The sequence below is a fragment of the Oncorhynchus keta genome, chromosome 1 (assembly GCF_023373465.1).
Source record: "Oncorhynchus keta strain PuntledgeMale-10-30-2019 chromosome 1, Oket_V2, whole genome shotgun sequence".
NCBI classification, from domain to species: Eukaryota; Metazoa; Chordata; class Actinopteri; order Salmoniformes; family Salmonidae; genus Oncorhynchus; species Oncorhynchus keta.
The window spans coordinates 66009963-66022020 of record NC_068421.1 but is presented as its reverse complement, the minus strand read 5'-3'; the positions used below and the strand labels follow the sequence as shown (position 1 = coordinate 66022020).

The 12058-nt window shown below is 47.7% G+C and overlaps 1 protein-coding gene across 4 annotated transcripts in view; it reads left to right on the top strand.

Annotated features, from left to right (window-relative positions):
- The window catches only part of LOC118391197 (voltage-dependent R-type calcium channel subunit alpha-1E), a 121263-nt gene extending 116501 nt beyond the window's left edge, over positions 1 to 4762 (top strand). For 3 of the 4 annotated variants that reach the window (XM_052458081.1, XM_035782361.2, XM_035782352.2), the window contains exons 43-46: positions 598 to 726; positions 1279 to 1423; positions 1668 to 1849; positions 1969 to 4762. In XM_052458081.1, the coding sequence (XP_052314041.1) occupies positions 598 to 726; positions 1279 to 1423; positions 1668 to 1849; positions 1969 to 2520 (1008 nt within the window). In that variant the 3' untranslated portion in view covers positions 2521 to 4762. The remainder of the gene's footprint in view (positions 1 to 597; positions 727 to 1278; positions 1424 to 1667; positions 1850 to 1968) is intronic. The other variant, XM_052458080.1, reaches the window with a different exon arrangement.
- The last annotated feature ends 7296 nt before the right edge of the window (positions 4763 to 12058 follow it).

The window sequence follows — 12058 nt, the reverse complement described above, 5'->3', positions numbered from 1 at the left end:
ACCGAGTTCTGTTGGAGGATACTGCTCATATTTCGTGGTTATGGTTTCTCAGCTCTTCTCAGCTCTTTAGTGAAGAGTGGGGCATTTTGGTTTCCTATGCCTGCATGCCTGTGACTGGTTCTTGCCTCCGCTTCATGGCTTTCAGTTATTCAAGCTCCATTTTAAGCTTTAAGCCGTTGTTGCGCATGTAGACACCGCCCCCTTCCTTCCTTCAGCCCCTCCTATCTGCCCTGCCCGCCTGGTTGTCAGCCCCTCGTTGACAGTGGTACTCCTACCAACAGTACTTCTGAGCACTCCAGACAGTCACCACTCACACAGGTTCACAATGGATAATGAAAAATTAATACATTACACTGCCAACACACAGTGCTTTGGCTGCCGTTGTGCTCAGCCAGTGCTTTTAATCTGAGTAAAGAGGGTGTACGGCTATTCGATAGCAATACTGTACAAAATCTCAGTCAGCATACTACATCTGCTTGTGACGTGTTGGTACAGTAGCCCTCTGCTGGTCCTCTGACGTCATTGCTGCCAACTCTGTTTTCACACATTAGAACTCTGCTGTGTTTCTCTCTCCTCCTTCTTTCTCTGACTATATAGGTTCCGGAGCGCAAAGAGTTTAACCGCAACCTTTGCCCCACTAACAGGCAGGATGCCCCACTCAGGGTGCCCGGGCGGGCAGTCTCTATCCGAGCCTCCTCTATGCCTCGGCTGGCTGTAGACACACAGGTACCTGTTACTGTATAGCCCCTCACCTCCCCTCCTCTACCCATGGGGCCTCAGAGAGAACAGGACCCAGGCAGACAGCCTCTGTGGGGGCTTCAGAGGGACTGAACACTGGAGCAGTGCAGCCACGTATATACAGCCATGAAGTGGAGGAGGATTGGGTGTTAACTAGGTTGCTACAGTATATACATCTGATTTCAGCTGCTACCTTCAATGGTTGTTGACAGTGTGGATGGCATACTTTGATGGTTAATCCTTGCGTGGCAAACATGTCAGTGTGCCATGTTTCCGAAACGTTGTATTTTTAGTCCATGGTAATATGGATAGGAAGTGGCTTTGGGTCCTCAAAAAGCACAATATAAATACCATGTGTTAAACATGGAATGTGTGTTGTGGATGAGAGAAAGTCTTCTGCTCAGAACTCAGATTAGAACTCCACACACTTTCTACCCTCTCACATTCTCTCAACCAAATGTATACGTGTGTATATGTCTGTATATCTATATGTGTGTGTGTCTACTGTATGTGTGTATGTGTTTATCTGTTTGTGTGTAGGTGGGGACAGACAGCAGCAAATCGATGAAGCGCTCCTTCTCCACTATTGGGGATCAATGTGTGAATGGCCTGTGGCAGGAGGAGTACTCTCTGAAGAGGGTCAGTCCTGACCGTCTGAATAGACCACGACAGAGGAGCATCAGAGGTATACTACACACAGTAACAGTCAGCCACTGAGTTTACATGGCATCTTTTCCTTCACTCTGGTTAAAGCTGGAATGTTTTCAATATGGCTCTGCTTAGGGTCCATTCACTGATCCTGACCCCTTTCATACTTTAAAACCATTGAAGAACAGTGGAAGATATCAGTTTCAGATGCCCCCTGATGGCTGTGTATTTGCTATACTGTGTCCCTCTTCAAAGCTCCCCTCTCTCCCGCTGCCTCTCAGGAATCAGGTGCAACATCAGGGAACCAGTGGATCATGAGCGGGGGCGCTCCAAAGAGAGGCGTCACCTGCTGTCTCCCGATGTGTCCCGCTGCAACTCTGAGGAGCGGAGCCAGGACCCGTCACAAGAACGCAAGCAGTCCCGTTCCCCCAGTGAGGGACGCACACATGCCCTCCACAGACAGGTGACTGTTCTCTCAACGGCCCTGAGCCTATTATTATTCAATTCCTGGCTTTATCTATCAAACACTGTCCCTACTACCATTGAAGCTTGGTTTATGTGTGAGGTCTCTACTCTCTGCAGGGCAACACTTCAGGCAGCCCAGACCTGTCCAGCATACCTCGCGGCCGGCGCCAGCTCCCCCAGACGCCCTTGAGGCCACGCCCTCACATCTCCTACTCCCCCCTGGTGTGCCGAGCCCACCTCTCCCCCCCTGCTGCCAGTGAGGGCAGAGCCCGGACCCAGGAGGCCCCCGGAGAGACGGAGGATCCCTCGTTGCGGGAGGAGGGGGAAAGGCTAGCCCCAGAGTCAGGAGCGGGGGTGGGAATAGGGGTGGGTGGCCCAGGGTTAGGGGTCAGTCACCCGCACCCCTCACCTCACCGGTACATCTCGGAGCCGTACCTGACCCTGCACGAAGAGTTACACAGCCCAGACTCCTCAGGCCTGGATGAGACTCTGACCTTCGAGGCGGCCATTGCAACCAGTCTGGGCCGGGCCAACACCATCAGCTCTGCCCCCCAGCTCAGACACAACTGGCAGGTCCCCAACGGACACTTCCATAAACGCCTGGGTCAGGCCAGCTCTGTGGTTGCCTGCGAGCTCTTGAGTGACACGGACGAGGATGACCGCTGTTAGGGCCGGGACTTGTAGAAGAAGAGCAGGAAAATGGACAGCAAAACTGGGTATCAGAAAGACAGGGGTCCTCAGTTTGAAGCACACTGTCAGGTCGTGTACTGAGTGTGCATCTGTACGTGTGTGTATCTGCACTCTTAGAAAAAAGGGTTCCAAATGAGTTCTTCAGCTGGCTCCCGAGTAACGCAGCAGCCTAAGGCATTGCATCTCAGTGCTAGAGGCATCACTACAGACCTTTGTTTGATCCTGGTTTGAACCCGAGCTGTATCACAGCCGGCCGTGATCGGGAGTCCCATAGGGCGGCGCACAATTGGCCCAGCGCCGTCCCGGAGGATTTGGCCGGGGTAAGCTGTCATTGTAAATAAGAATTTGTTCTTTACTGACTTGCCTAGTTAAATAAAGGTTCAATAGGATCACCCTTTTTAGTTCCAGGGGGGAACCCTTTTGGGTTCCAGGTAGAATCCTTTTGGGTTCCATGTAAAACCCTCTGTGGAAAGGGTTCTACATGGAACCCAAAAGCATTCTACCTGGAACCAAAAAGGGTTCTTTAAAGGTTCTAGAAAGCACCTTCTTTTCTAAGAGTGTGTGTTTGTAGGAGTGCAATATGTTTGTCAAATCAACAAGACAAGGAAGATATGGGGACTGCTGGCATACAGTGCAAACGTTCACCAGTTGCATTTTGATTAATAACAAAGTTGAATAACTCAAGATGTAAAGAATGTTTCCTCACTTCTTAGACCTATGAAACAGAGTACGTATGTGTTCAGTACAGTGTGTAGCAGAAAAATAGTATGTGGCACTGAAGTATCAGGAATGTATTGAAATTGTGCTCTTTTCCTCCTGTAAGATCAGAAGTTCTCAGTTATTCGATCTTTATTGATCATGACACAGTGGTAGGTGTGTAGGGATCTGAAGCAGACATTGGTTGTCACAGACACTGTTTTAAAACAACTCTCCTCTCTCATTTCACACTACATCAATGGGGTATTTCTCAGGCAGTGACGTGAATGGTTCCGTGTCAGTCAGCCAATGGGGAAGAAGGTGTCACAACAGAAATGACCGTATGCACCAGTTAACTCACCGATCGTGAGCTCTCACCTGAGAACAAAAAAGGTTGTTGAACAAAGTGAGAGGAAAGGCCTTTCCATTTGTTGTAATGTTCTCTCCAGTAGATATGACGATCTAGACGAGACAAGGACCTGACCTTTCCCTGATAGATGCTGTACATTTCCAGAGCTCTGGTGCTTTGATCCCTCTAAAGTCAGGTGTTCCAGCGTCATTTCATGTCAATGCTCTAGTTGTCATTTTCAGCCTAAATATGTTGGGTACTTCAGTGTGTCTCTGGACAGAGGACCCTCTTCCCTGCTTTTGTCTGTCACTGTCACCTCACTGGATTACGCATGATGTCCACTGTGAGGCCCTGGATGAGGTCCAGCCCTGAACTATAGACCCTCACTGGACAGCAGAAAAACTGGCCTCTTGTACAGAACAATATAGAAACAACAGACATAGCATGTCCATGTGCTGGATACTACTGAAAAATATAGTCTACAAAGCCATTTGTCCTGTAAATAGAATCAAGTGTCTTGAGGATGTGTTGCCTTTTATGTCATTATGAATACTATCTGTCCTTTGATGCAAATTATTTCAATATGGATGTGTTTATGGATGATTCCTAACTATGATTTATTTGTAAGTTAACTCCCATGGTACTCTGAAAGCTGACTGAGTCGATTTTTGCCAACAGGTTTTACAGTGCTGTATAAAAAGAGAGTTTTCCCTGATACAGCTCTTTGTTGTAGCAACATGATCGTGATGGTGATGATGACGGTTATGGTGATAGTGATGATGATGGTTGTGGTGATAGTGATGATGATGGTGATGATGGTTATGGTTATAGAGATAAAATGTGCCTGCCTGTGAGTAGGGCGACTCAGAGCAGTTGATGGATCCATGTGCACTCAGTGGTGTTCTCTCTCTCATCAGACCCCAACAGAATGATGTTTACATTTTGAACAGTGATTGTCGCCAAAAAGAGAGCTTATATTATATCATGTGCTGTGTTGTAATTTGTTTTGTTGACATGTTTCTGAAATGTGAACAGGACGTATTTGGTCCGATGTTCTGCTGGCCTATATGGGCCCACTGCTGTGTGAAACATGATGAGTTTTATGTTGCTTCTGAATTTCTGGTATAGAAAAGCGTTCTGGTATATATGTAGTATATATAAATAAATACATGTCTAATTTAATGGATTGTTTATACTATATTTCAATCTAGATGCCTGTATGACTTTGACAAAAACAATTTGCATATCTATGTTGTGGCAGAACAGAGAGTTTGGTCCAGACGTTTACACAGATCAGACATGGACAGAGAAGGATTAGCTCAGTTTCAAGGGAGTTTATTTAAATAATAAATCAAAAAGAAAAGGGTATGTCTCCCCTATGAGACCCTCTCCGGGATACCGTCTTCGGCGCTCCGGATCTTGCGGTATCCTGTCGGGATCAAAACTGCACTCCCTCCTGTTACCTCTGTAACCGTCCCCAACTATACAGGAGTCCTTTCTTCCCCCACTCTCCCTGTGTGCTGCCCTTCTGGAAGCTTCATGGGCTTTGCACAGCTGGTGAGCAATCAGCCCATGAGATTACTCACCAACTCCCAATCAGCCCCAATTAGTACTGGCCGGAGAACCCGTCGAGACCTGGCACGTCCAGCAGATGGAGCCATCGCCTCGTGATGTATACACCATCTGTCACCAGGCCTCTACGAGTCTCCCCCTGGTGGCTGATGTGCTGTATGTCACCCCCCCAGGTCTATCGGGGAGGGGACTATGATCAGTGCGACATATGTCTCCCTTCTCGATAGGGCATCCGCGTTTCCATGCTTCGCCCCTGACTTTTGCACAACAGAAAAAGAGAAGGGTTGAAGGGACAAGAACCACCTGGTGACCCCACCGTTTGTGTCCTTTCCCTGGCCATCCATATCAGGGGAGCATGGTCCGTGCCCAGGGTGAAGTGGGTACCTAACAGGTCATTCTTGAGTGTCTAGCACCCCATCGTGTATCTGGGACAGAACAGCCCCTAGTCCCGTATCACATGCATCCGTCTGGACCACCATCGGCACCTGGAAATCAGGCGTTACGGGAATTGGATGGGAGCACAGCGCTTCCTTCAGACGGCTGACCACCGCTTCTGTCTCGTCCGTCCATCTCACTGTTTTCGGGAGGCGGGCTCTGGTTAGATCGGCGAGTAGGGAAGCTATATCCGCAAAGTTGGGGATAAACCGGCTATAGTATCCTGCCAGTCCCAGGAAGGACTTGACCTGTGTCTTTACTTCCCTGTCTGATCAAATACCCCAGGTGCTTCACCTCCTCAAAACCTAGTTTGCACTTCTTGGGGTTCGCGGTCAACCCGGCTTGTCTGAGCTCGTACAGCACCGCCTGGAGGTGCATCAGCTGCTCTTCCCAACCTTGGCTGTGGATGATGATATCATGCAGATATGCCGTTGCGTACTGCTGGTGGGGTCGAAGCATTCTGTTCATCAGTCGCTGGAAGGTAGGCGGGGCCCCATGGAGACCCGAACTGGAGGACCCGGTACTGATACAAACAGTCAGGTGTCGAGAACGCCGTCTTCTCCCAGGAGGAGAATGTCACCGGTACCTGCCAATATCCTTTGGTCAGGTCGAGGGTGCTGATGTACCGGGACTTTCCCAATCGGTATATGAGCTCGTCCACCCTCGTCATTGGGTAGGTGTCGAATAAGCTTATGTCGTTCACACCCCGGAAATCATTACAGAAGTGGAGGCTACCGTCCGGTTTGGGCACCAACACGATGGGGCTGCACCATGCAATGTGAGACTCTTCAATGACCCCCATCCTCAGCATAGCCTCCACTTCTTGTTTCACGGCCTTCCTTCAGGCCTCCAGAATCCAATATGACCTCTTTCATACCATTTCCCCACGCCAGGTACGAATGTGGTGTTCAATGAGGGTCGTGCGGCCCGGCTTCTCGGAGAACACCGCCGTGTTCCGATCGACAAGCTCCCTGAGCTCTTGCTTCTGGGCCGGGTCGAGGTCCTCGTTGCTCGGGACCACCACTGGTACCATTGGCCACTTCTTCAACAGGTTCACCTGGTAAATCTGTTAAGGTTTCCGCCTTCCCGGTTGCCGTACGCGGTAATTGACAGGTCCCAGCTTCTCGATCACCTCGTATGGCCCGTTGTTGCCATGTTGCCAGGAACTTACTTTCGGCGATGGGGATCAAGACCAACACCCTGTCTCCCACCTGGAATTCTCGGGGCTGGGATCCCCGATTGTAGACCTGGGCTTGGGCGCGTTGGGCCTTCTCCATATGTTCCCTCACGACTGGCCATATGGCTGTCATCCGCTCCCTCATCGTCTCCATGTGCTCTACCACGCTGCGTAATGGAGTCGGTTGGGCTTCCCACACCTCCTTGGTGAGGTCCAATAGGCCGCGTAGCCTCCTCCCGTAGAGGAGTTCAAAAGGGGAAAACCCTGTGGAGGACTGGAGTACTTCTCAGATTGAGAACATTAGGTGGGGTAGTAGCTGGTCCCAGTTCTTCCCGTCCTGCTCAATGACCTTCCGCAGCATTTGCTAAAGGGTTTTATTGTTTCTAGGGAGTTTTTCCTAGCCACCGTGCTTTTACACCTGCATTGTTTGCTGTTTGGGGTTTTAGGCTGGGTTTCTGTACAGCACTTTGAGATATCAGCTGATGTACGAAGGGCTATATAAATAAATTTGATTTGATTTGATATGATTGAAGCACTCGACGAGCCCATCCATCTGCGGGTGAAAAACGGCAGTCTAGATCTGCTTGATCTGCAGGAGGGCACACAACTCTTTCATGAGGCGGGACATAAACTCCATACCTTGGTCTGTCAGGATCTCGTTCGGGATGCCCACCCGGCTAAAAAGGTGGAACAGCTCCGGTGCGATTCCCTTGGATACCGCCGCCCGTAGGGGAATGGCCTTGGGATACCGGGTGGCATAGTCTACTATTACCAGGATGTACCTGTGTCCTCGTGCTGTTTTTACCAGGGGTCCCACTATGTCCATGGCAATTCGTTCAAAGGGCACCCCGATGATCGGTAGGGGGACCAGTGGGTTTCGGAAGTGGGCCTTTGGGGCAGTCATTTAACACTCTCGGCAGCTGCGACAGTAGTCTTCCACGGCCCTCCTCATCCTGGGGCAGTGGAACCGTGCGGCGATCCGTTCCCGGATCTTCTCCATTCCCGGGTCTTCTCCATTCCCAGGTGCACTCCCAACAGGTGGGTGTGAGCCAGCTGAAGAACGGTTCCCACGTACCGTCGGGGCAGCAATAATACCTCTCAAAGTTCCCCCTTTTGGCGTGACACCTGATACAAAAGGTTATTCTTGATCTGGAAATGGGGGTGTCGCCAGTCACTCACCCCCAGAAGTAGCTGTCCATCCACCGCTATCATTTGGGCTGTGGCGGCTTTCGAGTTAGGATCCTCCCACTGGGCCGTCCCAAATTGTCCCCTCAGTTGGCCCCCCGCGGGTGTCTTGACTGGCCCCTCGAAATCGAGGAGGGAGAGGCTGGGCTCTTCCTCCCATGGTTCCCCCAGAGGGGTCGGGTTCCGGCACCCCCTCCGACTCCAGACCCGTAGAAACAGGTTGGTCAACCGTTTCCTTCCGGGCCACACAGGCGTGTGGTCGTCCTCGCTCTCGTCTTCGGCCAGCTTTATGGGCCTTGCACAGCTGATGAGCAATCAGCCCATGAGATTACTCACCAACTCCCAATCAGCCCCAATTAGTACTGGCCGGAGAACCCGTTGAGACCTGGCACATCCAGCAGATGGAGCCATCGCCTCGTGGTGTATACACCGTCCGTCACCAGGCCTCGACGAGTCTCCCCCTGGTGGCTGACATGCTGTACGCCACAGTGTAAACAGTAGAACCATTAAAAATATGAATCCTCTTAAATTAAATGTCAACTAAGCTGTGGTAACAAATCGTCTTTTGAAAATCGATTTATGGCTTAATTTTTATGCACAGCGAAAACGCTGAAGGATTATCACAGAATTTTGACTCCAGCGAAATAAGGAGAAGAGATATTTATTTTGGAGCAGATGTTTTAGTCTCATCTTTGATGATTAAATGTTTTATTAAACTTATATAATGTATAAATCACACAGCTCACTGCTTAAGATTTAGCAGATATATTTATGATGATGTGGAGAGCTGTCTCTCTTCTTGCTTGGCTGCTTGGCTTTGTCTCGGTATGCTAAAGATAAACCACATGTGGTTTGATATGTAGTTTGATATGGGCGTGTGTGTACCCACAGAGCTCAGGTGAGAGTGGTTCAGTGGTGCGGTAGACAGGCAGTGGTGGAGATCTCTACAGTGTTTGTGAGAGGAGAAGACAGTCATGACAACGCTGATACAGTGAGTCATCGTGATCGTGTCCTCAGATCCTCCTGACTAGTCCCCCTGGGATATGATGGGCACTGGAAGGGAACCTGGAGGGGTTGGCATGGCTGAGACCTTGCTGTTTCTCTGGGCAGGACTAGGTCTGTTTGGGGTTCCGGGAGAGGGAGCTTCTCAGGATGGTTCCTCACACGGGCTGTGCCCTGTCCAGCCGGGACCAGAGGAGTATGGGGGATGCAGGGGAGACCAAACACCAGCCCTGGCTAAAGGTGAGTAAGGCATCCCAGGATAAATGGGATCTGGTCATGGCAGCAATATATTGTATGTATGTTTGCATGTTTTGTGTATTTACTGCAATTGATACTGAAGGTTCTGAGATTCTTTTTGATACAGAATTGTGATAATTAATTACAAAAGAACTGTAACAAACATACCTGTGTTTAGCAGGAAGGTGTTGTTTTGTGTAATGTGTTCCTTCTTCGTTACTATAACCATGCCAACTTCACCAGAGCCATATATCTATATATCCTTATTGTTCTGGCTTTCGCCACACTGTGCCGTCGTAGAGCCCCTTAAAATAGGCAGAGAGTTGGTCCATATCAAACATGGGGTTTGCTCTCATGCTTGGGGAGATTCCACCCAGACATTCCATACTGGCAGCAGGTGAGGCTCCAGGCTTTGATCTCACAGAGGGCAGCCAAGTTCTCTCTTCTCTAGGTAGACACAGCAACCTGTTTCAATTATCAGCGGCTAGTATCTCACCTTGCCCTCACAGTGGCTGGCCAAACAGATGTGGGAGAACATGATCACATCCAGCTTATTTTTAAACTAACTCATGAACTCTTATGTACAAAGTCCTGCCCTGATCAGTTTGTTTCAATTCCATTGATTGAGGTGATGATGAATACAGTACTGGCTGATGAATTCCTAACATTCATTTCAATCAAAGTTGGGTATTGCCACGGCTATCAATTCATACCCTGTCTCTGAGATGCATGTTTTGTTCCCTTTTCTAGAAGTGGATCTGTTGGACCTCTTGGACATGCTTTCCCCAGACCACTACAATGTCTCTACAGCAGAGGATGACAGGGGCTGCTTGGCCTATGAAATCGGACAATACGCCACCTTGTTCCTCCCCACACACACAGCGTTTGGCTCTCAGTAAGTCATATAGATAAACAGCTTGTGGAAATGGTAACCAGCGAGCTGATGTAATGAGAAAAAATAAAATAAAATAATGTTGAGTTTGAAAGCATTGATGAAATACCTTTCTAAGGCCTGCAATCCCATTAAGGTGATTGATATGACAACAGCCGGTGAAAGTGCAGAGCGCCAAATTCAAACAGAAATCTCATAATTAAAATTCCTCAAACATACATGTATCGTATGCCATTTTAAAGGTAATCTTGTTGTTAATCCCACCAAAGTGTCCGATTTCAAATAGGCTTTACAGCAAAAGCACCACAAACGATTATGTTAGGTCACCACCAAGTCACAGATTTTCTTTTGCCATTTTTCCAGCCAAAGAGTGGAGTCACAAAAAGCACAACTAAAGATAAAATGAATCACTAACCTTTGATGATCTTCATCAGATGACACTCATATGTATTGTGTAACATCAAGTCCTATATGTTTTGTTCGATAAAGTGCATATTTATATAAAACAATTCTCATTATACATTGGCGCGTTACGTTCACTATTTCCAAAAACATTCGGTGATATTGCAGAGAGCCACATCATTTTACAGAAATACTCATTATAAATGTTGATAAATACAATTGTTAAACATGGCAATATAGATATACCTCTCATTAATGCAACCGCTGTGTCAGATTTTTTTTAAACTTTACGGAAAAAGCAAACCATGCAATAATCTGAGTACAGCTTTCAGACAACAAAGCAGCCAAAAAGATATCCGCCATATTGGGTAGTAAACAGAAGTCGGAAATAGCATTATAAACATTCCCTTACCTTTGATTATCTTCATCAGAATGCACTCCCAGGAATCCCAGTTCCACATTAAATGTTTGATTTAGTTCGATAATGTCCATCATTTATGTCCAAAGAGCTACTTTTGTTAGCACGTTTGGTTAACAAATCCAAAGTCATGAAGTGCGTTCCCTAGTTGCAGACGAAATGTCAAAAGGTTCCGTTCCTGTCCGTAGAAACATGTCAAATGATCTATGGAATCAAGCTTTAAGATGTTTTTAACATAAAATGTCAATAATGTTCCAAACAGAGAATTCCATTGTCTTCAGAAGTGCAATGGAACAGAGCTCCCTCTCATGTGAACGCGCATGGTCAGAGCATGGTCAGAGCATGGTCAGCTCATGGCAGACCTTACTCATTCCCTTCTCATTCAGTCCCACTTCACAGTAGAATCCTCAAACAAGTTTCTAAAGACGGTTGACATCTAGTGGAAGACTTAGGAAGTGCAACATAACCAATATCTCACTGTGTATTCAATAGGGGCTGGGTTGAAAATCGACCAAACTCAGATTTCCCACTTCCTGTTTGGATTTCCTCTCAGGTTTTTGCCTGCCATATTAGTTCTGTTATACTCACAGACATCATTCAAACAGTTTTAGAAACTTCAGCGTGTTTTCTATCCAATACTAGTAATAATATGCATATTTTGGCAACTGGGATTGAGGAGCAGGCAATTTACTCTGGGCACATTTCATCAAAGCTACTCAATACTGTCCTTGCAGCCATAAGAAGTTCATTTACTGGGTAGATGAGGAAATTCCCTTTCGATGAATTGTCTTGCTCTCAAGGTTGAGATTATGCTTTGGTGCTGAACCTGAAGTTGAATGTTGACATGTCAGGCACTAAAGCTGAATTAATTTGCCAGCGTTGTGGTAAACTTTGCATTGGCTTGTGAAACTGGTCTGGATGGACCCACTCGTCACATTGCTTCTATGTGTTTAAAGGAACAGTATACCCCTTACCCTGTCTGAAACATAACCTAAATTCAATTTCACTCCACTTGGAATGCAAAATAGCCTTATTTGGCTTGCTAATTTGCATCAGTCACAATTGTATAGACAAGACTGTCAAGTGTGTTTCTGCTTGATGATGCAGTGAGCCTGATGTGTGTATGTGTCAGGTTTTCAGATGAGTTGAGCA